At 46.7% G+C, this 18,166-nt stretch overlaps 1 protein-coding gene across 1 annotated transcript; it reads right to left on the minus strand.

The window, feature by feature from the left end:
* Positions 1–1,372: 1,372 nt before the first annotated feature.
* FAXDC2 (fatty acid hydroxylase domain containing 2) lies at positions 1,373–16,686 on the minus strand. The gene is given in 9 exon segments (XM_052643548.1): positions 1,373–1,529; positions 2,274–2,455; positions 3,034–3,130; positions 3,641–3,781; positions 3,783–3,844; positions 8,914–9,032; positions 13,889–13,992; positions 14,124–14,215; positions 16,639–16,686. Coding segments are annotated over 9 exon segments (1,002 nt in total).
* Positions 16,687–18,166: the final 1,480 nt, after the last annotated feature.

Here is an 18,166-nt window from a genome sequence, read left to right on the forward strand (position 1 = left end):
GCTATATACCACCAGCTAAAGGTGCCCGGTCCCAGGGAGGATTTGGGGGTCCCCCCAGGCCCCAGAGGGTGGCGGCCTGGTAAGTTGGTTGGCCTCCCGGGCAGGTTCTCTGGGTCTGGCTCATAGGAAGAGGTCCTCTTTGATAGTCCTGCCTGGAGACGAGGCCTTCTCAGACATGGAAGTATTTCATAAAACTACAGCAGGTGGTTATTCTAGAGAGAGGAGAACTGAAAGTTCAGGAAAATACTGGACCTTGGGAACTAATAATGGTGTCCTTTCAAGTAGGAGTGGTCTTCACCTTGATCTTGGGAGCCACAGGGTTCTGGGCAATGTTGGGGACTGCCCTGGGAACCCAGGGTAGGGGTGGCTTCCACCTGGGCACCTCTGTGGTTTCATTGTAGACAGGTCTCATCAGAAAAGGCATTGCTGCTAAAATTATCCCGTGAAAAGGGTGCTGAAACAACTGGTTCATCATTTGGGTGGAAATGAGGAGTTTATCCACTGTTCAGATGTGTATTTGCTACCTTATTGGAGGAAGAGAGTGCTAGCCCTTTTGGTCCTTTACATGGGGGATACTAGGGTACCTCAGTTGGGTGTCCTCCAAGGTCAGCACTCTGACCCATCCTTCTGTGGTTACAAGGGTCCCAGCTGAGCAGGGCCACAGGCTTTGGCCTTTGAGTCTGTGCGTGGCTGAAGGTGTTAGGGTAACCTCTGCGCCTCTATATTTCAGTTATCCTGGAAGAAGCTACTGCGACTTATTTTTCTCTTCAGAGGAGGCTGATGTCCAATTGCAGTGGGCTAAGTTGAATGGGGCATTTGTGTGTGTATGTGTAACGGGAACTTGATCCCAGAACTGCGGCCAGGGTGTCCTAACCCTGTCCTGAGTAGGGTATGAGAGAGGCTTTAGGGGACAGGAAGGGACAAAGCAGCATCTGGTTCCCTCATCCCCTGGTGCCAGGAGCAAAGATGGCTGCAGGCACGCAGCTCCCTGCCACCTTGTCATTCTGTGTCCTGCCAGGGCCACCAAGGGATCATTTGGGGTGCCTGTCCCCTTCCATTGGAGAGGACCAGTGGGCTCCCCAGGAACCCTCTCCAGTAGCTTCTTCCCTCTGGCTGGGCTGCATTCCGGGAAGATGTATTTTTTCCTTCTTTCTGTGAGTGCTTGGACCCATTGTGGATAACAGGAGCAGTTGGGGGAGCCCTAGTCTCTGTGGCTCTGCTTTTCCAGGAAGCTGATCTTCCCCTGCCCTCGTAGGGTCATCATCAGAGTGTGTGGCTGAAGGAGCAAGCTGTTAGATGTGAGTAGGAGTCCTCAGGCATAGCAGAGGACTGTCTGCTGAGGGGATGACCAGTGTGGAACTACAGCTGTTTGTCAGTCCATCATCTTCAGAGGATTGGGTATGCTCTCAGAGAGTGGGGTGAAGCTCAGCAGGATCATATGTCTCTTGTAGGCCTTGGTCTGCCTAAACACAATGTCAGTCCCATGGAGGTAGTCCAGCATCCCCAGAGTGGCATAGCACTGGTTGACCCTGGAGGAGACAGGAGGGTGCTGAAGCCTAGTGTGCTCATGTCCGTTTCACCTGTGCCCACCTGAGCCTTCCTGTCCCCACCATGCCCACCACCTGCTTCTGAGTCACCCAAGTGGGTGTGCACAGATTGCTGGGCCCCTCCAGAGTGAAAATTGATGCTTTCCCTTTGAAAAGCGCTCTCTCTGATTTAATGCACACAAGTCAGAACCTGCAGCAGAGCCTGCTTGTTGAGGTAGGTTCTGGAATCCATCAGATTCCCCTGGAACACTTAGTAAATGCAGTTGCCAGGCCCTGTTTCCCCAGAGGCTTTGATTCTGTGTATCTGAAGTGGAACCCCAGAGCCTGCATTTGAAAAAAGCATCTCAGGTGATTTCTGATGCAGGAGGGTCCTAGACCACACTGCTGAGACTGGAGGCTTTCACAAAGTGCACAGCTCCCCTTGAATTACCTGCAGGAATTGTATGCATACATGCATTTTTCTGGTAGTGCCCATAGCTTACGCTATATACTCCAAGGGTCCAGGTGTAAATGGAGCTTAAACAGTGGCAAGGAAGATCCAGTGTCAGAACCAAAATGGCAGGGTGATCTGGGTCCCAGGATGGTGGTTATTGTGCTGACCCCAGATGCCTCTCCCTCCACTAGACCCACATTTACACTGAGACACCAGTGTCTGCTGTCAGGAGCTCCAGGAATAAAGGTGAGTGTTAACTGCCCAGAGACCCAAAGTGGGGAGGGGTGCCTAACTTTTGATGCTGGTAGTCATGGAATTCAGGTGAAGGCAAGAAAGGTAGGTGGTAGCCACAGTGGGAGATCACGGTGAAGATGAGGGCCAAGGAAGTCCACGTGGTGATGGAGGGCAAGTGGGAGCCCATTACTGTTTGCCGGCAGCATGTTGATCTGCAAGGAGAGAGCTGCCTGAGGGGGGCCTGAGGGGAGGGAGGGAACCAAGGTGGATGGCCCCTTCCCCCAGAGTGGTACCAGGAAGACTTCCTGACTCAGATCTGGGGAAGATGAATGAATTTCTGGACCTTAATTTACTGGAGTCTTTCAGGTTTCCTGCTGGCTCAGACCATAAAAAGAATCTGCCTGCAAGGCAGGAGACCTAGGGTTGATTCCTGGGTTGGGAAGATCTCCTGGAGAAGGTAATTCCATGGACAAAGGAGCCTGGCAGGCTACAATCCATGGGGTCGCAAAGAGCTGGACACAACTGGGCGAATTTCAAGCAACTTTCAGCTTGAAATCTAGGACAAGATATTAACTATTTGAACCTCAATTTCCTCATTATCAGAATGGTTGTTTCCAAATGCTTGTTGGGAGGACTAAATGAGATAACTCACATTAGGCATCTGGCTTTTCCTTGGATATGCCAGCATAAATGGTAGCTGTGGAAGGGGCAGAAGAAAGAAACTCCCACTGTGGTCCCATTTTGTGCAGGAGACATTAGCTTAAGGAAGGGGATTGGGGCCCTCTGTCCTCTCCTCTGGGGAAGCCAAGCTCTACTCACCACATGTTCAATAGGGTGGACAGATAGACAGGTTGCAGTGATGGGTACTGTCCACTCGTGATGTTTCTTACGGATTTTCTTATGGAGTTTTGGGTGGTGAAGGAAAGATGGTTACCAGTGGTGGTGAAAGCTAGTTACCAGTTCATAATTTGCCAGCCTCCCTCTCCCCATCCCTGATCAGAACTTGAGAAAGCAAAGGTAAAAACTGGGGTTACATACAAGGAGCAAAGTTGAAAACACACTGAATTGGCACCCAGACAGACCTGCCTTTGAGTTTTTGTGGTGCATAATTTGGGGAGGGTGACGTAGCCTGTCTTTGCTTCAGTTGTATGAGCTGCAAAGTGGATGATGGCCAGAAAGGATTCCGTAGGGGAATGAATGGGAAACTGCCCTGCCACAGGCATAAATGGGAGTTCCAGACACTCCTGGGTTGTCTTGGGTTGCCAGCTATGGAGCATAGAGTGGTCTTCCTGTTACCTAGATAACAAGAGGCTTTCCAGGCCAGGTGGTGGTGTCCCATCCCCACAACTCCAAGGAGGCCTTGTTTCCTGGGTGATAGGTGTACCTGGAGAGTGGAGGTGCTGGCTGTGATCAGGAGTGCGCTCACCAGTGTGAGTAGCAGAATAGCACTTCCTCAGTCAGCGTGAAGATGACCAGCTCCAGGAGGAACCAGTAGAAGGTGGGGAGCTCTCGACGGCAGGGGTGTCCCCACAACTTGAGGATGGGATAGAGTGAGACCAGCATGGGAAGAGATCACGAATTGATTGAAGAGAATCATGAGGAGAGCCTGGTGTGGTTTCATGGGGTCCACCTGTGAAGGGAAAGAAGGAAGGAAGGAAGTGGACGAGAGTATAAGCAGGTCTTTGTCTTCTGGAAACCAGGCTCCCCTGTGGACTCTTCTCAGGAGGCCCTCGCTCTGGGCTGGGTGCTAGGAGTAATGCCCGGCTGGAGCTGGCAGCCCCCGAGTGTGGACCAGCTCGGGGGAAGCCACCTGGTCATGCCCTGCTTTTGGTAGGTCCCCTCCCCCAGCCTGTCTGTCTGAACTTGCCTGCTGCTTCCTCCTTCTACAGCTTCCACCACCGTCCTCCCCATTTCTCGCCCAGGCCCAACCCCATGTATTCACACAGGCACCTTAGGAAGCGTGGAGAAGGTGGTCAGCCTGACTCTTTCTTCAGCCTTTGGGCCCCTGGTCATCCAGGGAGGCTTGACCAGGGTCAGGTGCAGAGATCGAGGTAATGTGCCTTCTCAAGTGGTCTAGCCTCGCTTCACCAGGCCCAAGCGAAGACGGATTTGAGTCAGAGAGCTGCAATCTGGCCTCTTGACCAACTTGTGTAAGTGGGTCTTCCTGCTGTTCAGGGTGGTAGTCACCCTCAGTGACAGGATGTCACCCTCAGTGACCTCAGCTCAGGATGGCGGCCTGCCTGAGCATTCTCCCACGTCACTGTGGAGAGCTGGCCCCACATGCTCACACCCCATTGGGCCTCAATGCTGCAGCCAACCTTTCCTTGGGGACCAGTCACCCCCTTTCCCTTCATGCAATCTAGTCTCACTACATCAGGCCCTAGTGAAGAAGGAGCCAGGGAGCTGCTATATGGCCTCTTGACCAACTTGTTCCAGGGAATAGCCGCATGACCACAGGTCACTTGCTGGTCCTAATGAACTGGTTTGGGGGTGTCAGAAAGGATTTCTTCCTGAGAAATTTCCGCAAGCTGGAGGTGTATTGCCCCAAGGCAAGGCCAGGTTCAGAGTGGTCCTTATACTTCAGGCCTGGCTCTCTGGCTTCTCCAAGCTCTGTGAGTATCGAGGAACCAGAATTCAGTCTCTAAACCTTCAGTTTCATCCCATGGCAAAGCCAAGTCTGGCCAGCCTCATTTCAGACTACCTATAGAGGAAGTAAAACACCTCTTCTGGCAACCTTGACCAAAAGGAGAGTGTGATGTATGATCACTCATTCATTCAAATGATATTTATGGAGCACTTTCTGTGTTCCTGGCAGTGTGTTGTGTGCTGGGAAGAAAACTGAACAAAACAAATCCCTGCCCTCACTGAACTTATACGCTTACCATTTTAAATAGAGTGATCAGGGTAAGCTTCATTGATGGTGAGATCTGAACAAATGATGAAGAGGAAACATTGATGGAGGGGGTGTGTGTTCGGGTAAACGGAAGAGCTGGTAGAAGGCTCTAAGGTGGCACACTCCTGCCGTCTTCGGCTGGAGAGGAGTGAGCAGTGGGGTGAAGAGTGGGAAGGTGAGGCCAAGAGGTGGGCAGGAGACAGTGCACCAGGGCCCCTGAAGCCACGCTGAGGACTTGGACTTTTACTCCAAGAGGGGTAGATGTCATCCCAGGGTCGTGAGCCCAGAAGTGACAGCACGTACAGGCTTACTCTGGCTGCTGTGTTGGGAATAGACGGTAGGAGACCAAGAACAGAAATGGGGGGGCTAATTAGAATTGCAAAAATACACACAGGAGAGGACGGTGGCGCAGACCAGGGGGGTGGCAATGGAGGTGGTGAGAAGTGGTTGGATTCCGGAGGTTTCCTGATAGACTGGATGTGGATTGTGAGGGAAAGAACATTCTCAAGAGTGACTCCAAGGCTTTGGGTGTGAGAAGCTGACCAACTCAGATGGGGGAGGCTGTGGGGAGCAAAGACTTTGGAGGGAGTAGAAGTTCCGAAATGGTCTGTAGATCATGTTGGATTGGAGATGTCTATGAGGCAGGTGGATATTTGATCCTGGATCAGGAGAGAGTCTGGGTTGCAGAGCTACATGTGTGTGAGCTGTCAGAGTTTAGGTGCTGTTTAAAATCATGACACTGAAGAAACAAGGACAGAGAAGCAGACCAAGGCTGAGCCCTGGGTGTCAACATTAAGAGGCTGGGGAGATTAGGCTGAGGTGGAGCCAGAAAGCAGGCTGGGAAGGGGTAAGCTATGAGGCTGGAGGACAGAGCAGGGCCTTGGGAGCCAGTAGAAGCTGCAACAGGGCGCCAGGGAGCAACCGTGAAAACAGCCCTGTGAGGTCTAATGAGACAAGCCTGTGACGGGGACACTGGCGACCTGTACATTCTGAAGGAGCCATGGAGGTTAAGGCCTGATGGGGGGAAGTTTCTAGCTAGAGTAGGTGAGAGGATAGTTTTGTACGAGGTACAGGCTGAAGGATTTAGAGTTTTATGATGTCTTAGTTTCAAACAAACCAGAAAATTATAGATGCATAGATATTTATATTTTTATATATAGCAAAAGCACACATTTTGAACTGTTTAAGACTGGTGAATCTAGGTAAGGTAAAGTCGCTCAGTCATATCCGACTCTTTGCGACCCCATGGGCTGTAGCCTACCAGGCTCCTCTGTCCATGGGATTTTCCAGGCAAGAGTACTGGAGTGGATTGCCATTTCCTTCTCCAGGGGATCTTCCCGACCCAAGGATTGAACCCAGGTCTCCCACATTGTAGACAGACGCTTAACCGTCTGAGCCACCAGGGAAGTCCTAGGTGAATCTAGGTGGTGGGTAAATGAGTGATCAGGGTACTACCTTTCCACCTTCTGTATATGTGTTTTCCATTCTTCATAGTGTGAAATGATGGGGAATAAGAGTAGACAGAGAGGAACTGGAAACTGTAGAGACAACTCTGCAAAGGGGACCAAAAATATGAGTGGGAGTGCGTATGGGAGAGGGAGGTAACAGTTTTGAGTTTGGTTTGGTTTTTAAGCTGGGATAAATTATAGCAGGTTTGTGATAAAGCAGAGAGTAAGAGAGCACGCGCTAATCAAGTAATGGTCAAAATTCTCCAAGCCAGGCTTCAGCAATACGTGAACCATGAACTTCCAGATGTTCAAGCTGGTTTTGGAAAAGGCAGAGGAACCAAGATCAAATTGCCAACATCCGCTGGATCATCAGGAAAGCAAGAGAGTTCCAGAAAAACATCGATTTCTGCTTTATTGACTATGCCAAAGCCTTTGACTGTGTGGATCATAATAAACTTGTGGAAAATTCTGAAGGAGATGGGAATACCAGACCACCTGACCTGCGTCTTGAGAAACCTGTATGCAGGTCAAGAAGCAACAGTTAGAACTGGACATGAAATAACAGACTGGTTCCAAATAGGAAAAGGAGTATGTCGAGGCTGTATATTGTCACCCTGCTTATTTAACCTCTATGCAGAGTACATCATGAGAAACGCTGGGCTGGAAGAAGCACAAGCTGGAATCAAGATTGCCAGGAGAACTATCAATAACCTCAGATATGCAGATGACACCACCCTTATGGCAGAAAGTGAAGAGGAACTAAAAAGCCTCTTGATGAAAGTGAGAGAGGAGAGTGAAAAAGTTGGCTTAAAGCTCCACATTCAGAAAACGAAGATCATGGCATCTGGTCCCATCACTTCATGGCAAATAGATGGGGAAACAGTGTCAGACTTTATTTTTCTGGGCTCCAAAATCACTGCAGATGGTGACTGCAGCCATGAAATTAAAAGACGCTTACTCCTTGGAAAGTTATAACCCACCTAGACAGCATATTCAAAAGCAGAGACATTACTTTGCCAACAAAGGTCCCTCTAGTCAAGGCTATGGTTTTTCTAGTAGTCATGTATGGATGTGAGAGTTGGACTATAAAGAAAGCTGAGTGCCAAAGAATTGATGCTTTTGAACTGTGGTGTTGGACAAGATTCTTGAGAGTCCCTTGGACTGCAAGGAGATCCAATCAGTCCATCCTAAAGGAGATCAGTCCTGGGTGTTCATTGGAGGAACTGATGCTGAAGCTGAAATACTTTGGCCACGTGATGCGAAGAGCTGACTCACTTGAAAAGACCCTGATGCTGGGAAAGATTGAGGGCGGGAGAAGAAGGGAATGACAGAGGATGAGATGGTTGGATGGCGTCACCGACTCAATGGACATGAGTTTGAGTAAACTCTGGCAGTTGGCATTGAACAGGGAGGCCTGGCCTGCTGCAGCGCTTGAGGTCACAAAGAGTTGGACATGACTGAGCGACTGAATTGAACTGAACCGAAGAGAGCAGGAGAGGAAAAATGAAAAGAATGCAAGAAAGAGAAGGAATAATTACTTGAGTAAACAAGAGGTGGTGGCTGCAGTATACAGATGGTAGAGGAACAGCTGGAGGAGGAACAAGGAGACACCACATGCTGCCCCAGGTGGGCAGGGAGAGCATGCATGCAGTTGCTCCCCGCAGGCTGCAGTGGTGCGAGGCTGTGAAGGGTCTCTTCTACTTGAAGGCAAAGCCATAATCTAGGAGGACGTGTTGAGGATTTGAAGAGGGAGGAGAAGCATGAACTAGCTATCCTGTCCAGAAGAGAGGGAGGGTAAGCAGAGCGTGGACTGGTTTTATAAAATCTGGCAGCTCTGTTCAATTGGTTGAATGAAATAATCAGGAAGGAGTCCCTGCTTAAAAAACAACCACCATGCACACAGACAGAATTCATGATGGTGGGGTTATCCATTGTTTCAGCAGCTGTGTCCTTCCCAAACAAGGCCAACTGATATCTGTCAGCGTCTGCCATTGCTGTCCCTGCTCCTGTGGGTAAGGGGAGATCTGCCTGACTTCTCTGGGGCTTGGTCAGTGCTGGACTGAGACAGTCATTTCTGTTCCTAAAATGCTGACCCAGGTGTCAAGGGCCAGAACAGGCAGGTGGAGAGCCAAGTCTAGGGGTCAGGAGACCAGACATGAGTCTTGACTGGCTGGCTCTGAGATTTGAGACATATTATGTACTCTCTCTAAGCTTCTAATCTGGGGGAGCCTTTTGCAGAAGCACTGGGCTCGCACTGGCCATGCTCTGTCTGGGGCTGGCTAGCAGAGTTTGGAGGTCGCAGCTTCAGCCGCTGCTCTCTGTGCTCCAGCCTGCAGAAGCTGTAGCAGCAACACTTACACAGCCATTGTTGTCAACCTGAATTCAGTAGCGGGAGATGAAGTTAGGCTTTCCAGTCTCCACCACCAGGAGAAGTCCACTGAAGGGCCAGTAGACCAGAAGAGGCCCTTGGGTGACACCTAAAGTTAGGAAGCAGAAGGAAAACATCAGGGCAACTTCCAGAGCTGGCAGGGTAAGTATTCCTTGAACACACGCTCGGTGGTGACTGAGGTTGCACTGTGCGCAGGCCCAGGGCCGGGGCCCTGCTTTTAGTCTTCAGGTGACAAGCCCGCTCTGGAAGCTGGCATGGGTCACTTAAGGAGTGTCTCTATCTCTTTTCTTAGCTGTAGTACGGGGGCAATAGACTTCTAGGTGGTTTGAGACAGAACAACAAAACACTGTAAGATGTGTGATGCACTCCACGTAGAAATGACTTTTGGGTCTCTGCCCACTGAGCCCAAAGAATAGCCGAGGATGGGAGAAGCAGGGGGAGACCAGTTCAGCTCATGACGGGCACTCGGGTCACCCAGTCCTCATGAGCCTATGAGGCCATGAGCAGAGGGAGCTCAGGTGTCCAGTGGGCATTTTCCAAAGTGGAAAACCCACCTCTGAGGGCCTCCCTGGTTAAACAATCTTCACACCCTGCCCTCCTGGAGAGTCAGGGTCCAGACCAGTGTGGCAACAGCTCTGATATTTCCTGTTTGACTTTGTTAAAGTCAGCCTTTCCCAGGCTTTTCTGTATCCAGTACTGTTTTCTCAGATAGCTCAGAAGAGGATGGCCATACGTCCCTGTCTGCCCAGGACAGTTTCAATTTACATCTATGATTCCAGCATCATTCTTAACAACCCCTCCTTTACTCTCACATGTGACCCATTTGGATGATACCTTGTATGGTCTCCCCCCAACCCCATTAACCTCCTACAGAAATGCTGTTGTCCTGCAGGATGTTTTAGAAAATGCCGATCAACACAAATTTAGATAGGGCTCTTGGTCCGGATCCCCCTTTTCCATGAAGTCACTCCAAATATCTCTGATCTCCTCCAGTGAACAAATAAGCACTTTGTCCACCGCAAGTGGCCGTTACGCAGGTGACATCACAGCGTTACCTAACTCTTGTGCTGTTCACTGTATTTTCCCTTGATTTGCTGCCTCCTCTGCTTTCAGCATCCCGAGGAGCAAGGGTGTTTTCCTCCCTTCTCTCTCTCTGCCTTCCATCCTCCTCTAGTAGCCCTCTGGCTCCATCAGCTGAGCACCAAGGCTTGTGCCAGCCGATACCTGGCAAGTATTTGGCCAACACAGTGGGGAAATGTGACTGGCATAAAGGTCCTCAGAGCAGTTTGGCCCTTAGGCCTAGTGGGCCGTCCATCGAGGTGCCTGCCTCCTTGTTCATCCAAGGGCTCCTTGAGGAATACAGAGTGAAAATCGCAAGAGGTGTTATGAGCATTTTTTTTTCGGCCCTAACTTGTCAAATTGCCAATATTTTTTCCATCTTGTATTTGCTAATCACTGCCTATCACAGAGGATAGGTGGTTTCCCCATCATTGTAACAGAGACATAAAATGTTTTCCCACCACTCTCCCCATGTACATTTGTAATTTGCATTGTGTTTTTCAGTGAGTCCTTAAGATTCCATTAACCTGTCATGTTTAATATTTAGCCCATTTTCAGAGTTTTCTTTCTGAAGAAAACAGTTGTCAGGAACATGAGACATTTTATTTCTCTCTACGTTTGCTTTGTGACACTGACACATTTTTATCTCCCCTTCTAGGCTGTGACATAGTTTTGGTTGAGGTTTGTTTTGTAGTCATTTTCTTCCAGTCAGACTGTGACATAATTTGAATGGGGTAGCTAGAGTATGTTAATACTTTATCTTAAATTTCTCTATATCCTACTTATGAGTTTGGCACAAAGTCGCTTAATAAGTACTATTTGAGTGAATGCATGTATAATTGAGGACAGTCACTATTGTAGATAATGCTGTTATAGATATCTAGCTTAAAATAGCTTTTTCTTCTACTCTGTTTCCTTAGCACTCTTTAGAGCAAGTGGCACTATCAGTAAATATTTGCTGATTGAACACATGCTGTCAGGCCCCAGGAGCTGGGGTGCATCAGCTCCAAGGACATAGCCTCACATGAGATGCAGCAGCCCTCTGTGCTTGTGAGCCTGACGTCTGGAAGCTGGAGTACTGCTCTCACATGCTTTTGTTTATACATAAACTTTTTAAATTTTTCTATTTTTGTGCATGTAGGAAATGTCTCAAGATCTTTTTTTAAAACTTATCTTAAATTGAAGGATAATTGCTTTACAGTATTGTGTTGTTTTCTGCCAAACATCAACATGAATCAGTCAGAGGTTTACCTGCGTTCCTTCCTTCTTGACCCTCCCTCCCAGCTCCCTCTCCATCCCGCACCTCTTGGAAGTTACAGAGCTCTGGTTTGAGTTCCCTGAGTAATACAGCAAATTCCCATTGGTATCTCTTTTATAAATGGTAATGTGTGTTTCCATGCTGCTCACTCCATACATCCTACCCTCTCGTTGCTGCCCACTTCTGTGTGCATAAGTCTGTTCTCTCTGTCTTTGTGTCCTCTACTACCCTGCAAATAGTTTATTTCATCAGTACCATCTTTCTGGATCCCATATATATGCATTAGTATACAATATTTATTTTCCTCTTTCTGACTTACTTTACTCTGTATAATAGGCTCTAGGATAATCCACTTCACTAGAACTGACTCAAATATGTTCCTTATTATGGCTGAGTACTATTCCATTGTATATAATTACCACACCTTCCTTATCCATTCATCTGTCAGTGGACATCTAGATTGCTTCCATGTCATAGGTATTGTAAACAGTGGTGCAATGAACATTGGGGTACATGTGTCTTTTAAGTTTTGGTCTCCTCAGGGTATATGCCTAGTAGTGGGATTGCTGGGTCATACGGGTGGTTTTATTCCTAATGTTTTAAGGAATCTTCATACTGTTTTCCATAGTGGCTGTATCAATTTACATTTCCACCAACAGTACAAGAGGGTTCCCTTTTCTCCACACCTTCTCCAGCATTTATTATTTATAGATTTTTTTAAGGTCCATAATTTTTTATTTTTTTATATTTTCATTCATCTTCCCTCTTTATTGAATTTTGATCATCTTTTTTTTTGGATGAGGATGGTCATTCTGACCAGTGTGAGGTGATATCTCATTGTAGTTTTGATTTGCATTTCCCTAATAATAAGCAATGTTGAGCATCTTTTCATGTGTTTATTAGCTATCTGCATGTCTTCTTTGGAGAAATGTCTGTTTAGGTCTATTGGCCACTTTTTGATTGGGTTGTTTGTCTTTCTGGTATTGACTTGTATGAGCTGCCTGTATATTTTGGAAATTAATCTTTTGTCAGTTGTTTCATTTACTATTATTTTCTCCCATTCTGAGGGTTGTCTTTTCACCTTGTTTATAGTTTCCTGTGTTATGCAAAAGCTTTTAAATTAATTAGGTTCCACTTGTTTATTTCTGTTTTTATTTCCATTACTCTAGGAGGTGGGTAATAGAGGATTTTGCTATGATTTATGTCATAGGGTGTTCTGCCTATGTTTTCCTCTAAGAGTTTTATAGTTTCTGGTCTTACATTTAGGTCTTCAATCCATTTTTAGTTTATCTTTGTGTATGGGGTCATTCTTTTACACATAGCTAGCTGTCCAGTTTTTCCAGCAGCACTTATTGAAGAGACTATCTTTGCCCCATTGTATATTCTTGCTTCCTTTGTCAAAAATAAGCTACCTGTAGGTGCGTGGGTTTATTTCTGGGTATATTTATTTCATGGACATATTTATTTATACCCTGTTCCGTTGGTCTATATTTCTGTTTTTGTCAGTACCATACTATCTCGATAACTAATTTCATAGTATAGTCTGAAGTCAGGAAGGTTGATTCCACCAGCTCCATCCTTCTTTCTCAAAATTGTTTTGGCTATTCAGGGTCTTTTATGTTTCCATATGAATTGTGAGATTTTTAAATTCGAGTTCTGTGAAAAATGCCATTGGTAATTTGATAGCGATCACATAGAATCTGTAAATTACATTTGGTGGTATAGTCATTTTCACAATATTGATTCTTCCTACCCAGGAACATGGAATATCTCTCCATATGTTTATGTTGTCTTTGGTTTCTTTCATCCGTGTCTTATAGTTTTCTGAATACAGCTCTTTTGTCTTCTTTGGTGGGGCTTCCCTGGTGGCTCAGAAGGTAAAGAATCTGCCTGCAAAGCAGGAGACCTGGATTCAGTCCTTGGGGTTGGAAGATCCCCTGGAGAAGGGAATGGCAACCCACTCCAGTAATGCCTGGAGAACTCCATGGACAGAGGAGCCTGGCAGGCTACAGTCCGCGAGATCACCAAGAGTCAGACACGGCTGAACGACTTAGGTAGGTTGATTCCTAGGTATTTTTTATTCTTTTTGTTGCAGTGTGAATGGGATTGATTCCTTAATTTCTCTTTCTGATTTTTCATTGTTAGTATATAGAAATGCAAGAGATTTCTGTGTATTGATTTTTATATCCTGCAACTTTGCTAAATTCACTGATTAGCTCTAGTCATTTTCTGATAGAATCTTTAGGGTTTTCTGTGTATAGTAATTTTCTGATAGAATCTTTAGAGTTTTCTGTGTATAGTATCATGTCATTTGCAAACAATGAGAGTTTTACTTCTTTTCCAATCTGGATTCGTTTTATTTCTTTTTAAATTATTTTTTATTCCTTTTATTTCTTTTTCCTCTCTGTTTGACATAGCTAGGGGGATGTCTCAAGTTCTTTTTTCTCAAGTTCCTTAAACATCCATTCAAGATTGCCCACAAATTTAGTACTCTTTGGGATTACCACTGTCTTTAGGTCCTCTTTCCTTAGAGTAATAAACTGAGAAGTCTCAGAGTAGAAAACAAAACAAACAGAATTAAGCTATAACCTGTACCCACCCTAAGGGCTGGTGTCTGGGAATCTTACCTAGAATGTAGAGGAGCCACTCCTTCCCTTCAAATGTAGACAGCAACCTCTCCCACTGGGCTTGCCAAAAGTAGCTGGAAGCACCCCAAAATCTGTGAAAATGCCTTGAAAGAAAACTCATTCATGTTTCTGAGTGAAGATTGCTGGGTGGACAGCTCCTGAATCCATGCTCTGCCCGCAGACCTCCACCGCAAGGCCCCCAGATCCTGAATTAGAGCCGGCCGAGCCGACTCACCCTATGACACAGTTCCAGTGGATCATCAGCAAGAAAAGGCTGGAGCCCAGGATGAAAGCCATCCTCCTCATGGAGCCCCAGATGTGCCCCTTCTAGGGGAGGACAAGAAAATGCCAGGCCCCAACCAGACTAGTGCCTTCTCAGGCAGCTCCCTGCTGAAGCCTGGCAGGAGTGATGGGCCATCGGGTTCTCAGTCATGCCAGCATGGCACATCTGCTGACCTTTCCCAGCTTCCATAGGAGGCTCTTCCTTGTCAAGAGCTCTCAAGCTTGTGCGGAGGTGAGCATGAAAGTTAGAGCTTAAGGGTGGAGGGAAGGAAGAGCGCACACCTGCCTCAGAGAATCTAGCAGGCAGTTTTGTCACCTAGATAATGACAGATGCGTCTTCTAAAAGCCATGGGATTTCACGACCAGTCCTCGTGTTGAACAGAGATACAGATTTTCTATACATGGCTATCACTTGGGAGCTTTAAAAAAATCCCAATATGCAGACTCCTTCCCAGCTCAGTTACATAACAGTCTCTGGGGTGGAGCATGGGCTGCTCTGTTTTTAAAGCTCCCCACTGAAATTCAGTGGGCAGCAAGGCTGGGACGGCCATCACAGAGGGATCTGCAGGATCTTCAGTGAGGCCATGGGGACTTTACTGTGTTCCCCAGCCAGGCCTGCTTTCCAGTGCCCATCACTCTTTTGTCCTTGAAGAAAAGAGTAAACAAACACATTTTCTGACTTGTAATAAGTCCTCTGCCTCCCATAGACATAAGCCTGGGCTGCCAGCTTATGTCTAATGCTGATGAGAGGCTCTCTGGGCAAAGAATAGGCACTGGCCATCACTGGGTGGTCCTGACATGTTCTCCAGAAGCCTAAAACATCAAAGATAGCAACCCTGATGGTAAAACAGGAAGGTCCAGTCTTGTAGAAGGAAATCCCTGGTGTGTCATCAATTTCCATAGCACCTTGCACAGGGATGACCAATGTCCATTACAGTTTATGTTTATAAGCCTGGATGGAGTCTGCTCATGTTCCTTCAAGGGAGAGAACGAGAGGTGGTGGTCCCTACAGGTGTGTGCAGTTAGTGAACCAGACCACACACACCCTTGTCCAGGAAGCTGATCTAATAGGATGCCATGTTTTAACCCAGACTTTGGAGATTTGGAGGAGTGTTTTTTTTTTTTAATACTTATTTAAAATATTTGGCTGCATTGTGGAATGCAGGATGTTTCCGTTGTGGCATGTGAACCCTTAGTTGTGGCATGTGACCTCTTAGTTGTGGCATGTGACCTCTTAGTTGCAACATGTGGGATCTATTTCTCTGACCAGGGAAGGAACCTGGGCCCCCTGCATTGGAAGTGTGGAGTCTTGGCCACCTGGACCACCAGGGAAGTCCCCTAGTAGACTGTTTTGATGGATGCATTCAGAGCAACCTGAATCTGCACTGACTCTTCTCTGATTACCCCTTTATACTTTCAATCAGAAGAAGTTTGTAAGTCATTTTCTAGGGCCAGTGAAATGTTTTTCAATACCTACTACTCTTTGGGGTCCTGAGTTATGAAAAATGACCTCCTTTTCTTCTTTCTTTCTTGATCTCGCTCTCTCTTTTTCTGTCTCTGCCATTATGGGTTGGATCACCAGGACCACAGAACTTGTTCTTTTATGTAGGCTGTTTAAAGGTCCCCCCAAACTTGCCAGTCAGTTCATCTTGGGCTTTTGCAGTTACTCCATTTTTAGGATTCAAAGGACCCTTTTCATGAGCTTTTCCAGATGGCCTAAGAATCTTCCCTTTGAGTTTAGTCAAATTTAAAACCTCGTTTTCATGTGTAAGACTCGATGTGTTTTCATGGATCATGATGTTTTCTTGTCTCCTGTAGCCCAAAGTGCCAGGAACATATACAAACAAAGGTCTCTGTGAAGGGCAGGTGCATATAGACCAGACGTTATTGGGATCTGCTGCAGCTTGTTCCCCACCCCCGCCCCAGACCAGAGTGGACCTCCCTCATCCCCAGAGCAGATGTAGAAGGGGGTGGTTCCAAAGGCCTGAGCCTGGGCATTCTAAGGGCCAGGAGACTTTGGTGGGACAGCTGTGGGGCTCTTCAGTGCCCTACATGCAGGCAAAGGGGCTTGAGTGATAAGGAGGCAGCTTGGAGTCCAGTGATTCTGCTCAGCTACTGAGGGGAGCACTTCACTAACATGTCAGCGACCCCAGCACCCTGTCAGTTACGCTGCAAGCACAGGCATGGAAGGGAGCGCTGGCTGCATGCTCACCATTTTGATGGGTTAAAGTGAAGTGAAGTCGCTTAGTTGTGTCTGACTCTTTGCAACCCATGGACTGTATAGCCTGCTGGGCTCCTCTGTCCATGGATTTCTCCAGGCAAGAATACTGGAGTAGGTAGCCATTCCCATCTCCAAGGGATCTACCTGATCCAGGGATTGAACCTGGGTCTCTTGCATTGCAGGCAGATTCTTTACCATCTGAACATTCAGGGAAGCTCAGTTTGGTGGGTAGGGTACTCATATTTACCTGGTTTGGATTCTCATTGTGTAACATATGTCCAGCTTCTCCTTTCATCTGGAATAAGAAAGTGCAGGTGAGCCTAGGAGTCATTTTCACATGCAACCAGCTAAGTAAGTAATAGAGAATGTCAAAGTGAATGGCCAGCAGTGATTTTTTATGCTGGCTACTCATTAGAATCACCCAAGAGTTACAACACACACACACACACACACACACACACACACACACCCCAAATCTCCCCTGGAATGAGACAAACTGATTCTAAAATTTACATGGAGATCCTTAAGTGCAAAGTGAATTGGGCCTTAGGAAGCATGACTACGAACAAAGTTAGCAAACAATTTCAAATCCTAAAAGATGCTGCTGTTAAAGTGCTGCACTCAATATGCCAGCAAGGTTGGAAAATCAGCAGTGGCCACAGGACTGGAAAAGATCAGTTTTTATTCCAATCCCAAAGAAAGGCAGTGCCAAAGAATGCTCAAACTACCTCACAATTGCACTCATCTCACATGCTAGCAAAGTAATGCTCAGAATACTCTAAGTTAGGCTTCAACAGTGTGTGAACCGAGAACTTCCATATGTTCAAGCTGGATTTAGAAAAGGCAAAGAATCAGAGATCAAATTGCCAAACATCTGTTGGATCATAGGAAAAGCAAGAGAATTCTAGAAAAGCACCTACTTCTGTCTCATTGACTATGCTAAAGCCTTTGACTATGTGGATCACAACAACTGTGGAAAATTCTTAAAGAGATGGGAATACCAGACCACATTAACTGTCCCCTGAGAAATCTGTATGCAGGTCTAGAAGCAACAGTTAGAACTGGACATGGAATAACAGACAGCTTCCAAATTGGGAAAGGAGTACGTCAAGGCTGTATATTGTCACCCTGCTTATTTAACTTCTATGCAGAGTACATCATGAGAAACGCTGGGCTGGAAGAAGCACAAGCTGGAATCAAGATTGCTGGGAGAAATATCAATAACCTTAGATAAGCAGATGACACCAACCTTATGGCAGAAAGGGAAGAAGAACTAATGAGCCTCTTGATGAAAGTGAAAGAGGAGAGTGAAAAAGTTGGCTTAAAGCTCAACATTCAAAAAACAGAGATCATGGCATTTGGTCCCATCACTTCATGGCAAATAGATGGGGAAACAATGGAAACAGTGTCAGACTTTATTTTTCTGGGCTCCAAAATCACTGCAGATGGTGACTACAGCCTTGAAATTAAAAGATGCTTGCTCCATTGAAGAAAAGCTATGACAAGCCTGGACAGCATATTAAAAAGTGGAGACATTACTTTGCCAACAAGGGTCTGTGTAGTCAAAGCTATGGTTTTTCCAGTAGTTGTGTATGGATGTGAGAGTTGGACCAGAAAAAAAACTAAGTGCAGAAAAACTGATGCTTTTGAGCTGTGGTGTTTTAGAAGACTCTTGAGAGTCCCTTGGGCTGCAAGGAGATCAAACCAGTCAATCCTAAAGGAAATCAACCCTAAATATTCATTGGAAAGACTGATGCTGAAGAAGCAGCTCCAAT

The sequence above is a fragment of the Budorcas taxicolor genome, chromosome 7 (genome assembly GCF_023091745.1).
Source record: "Budorcas taxicolor isolate Tak-1 chromosome 7, Takin1.1, whole genome shotgun sequence".
Classification (NCBI taxonomy): domain Eukaryota; kingdom Metazoa; phylum Chordata; class Mammalia; order Artiodactyla; family Bovidae; genus Budorcas; species Budorcas taxicolor.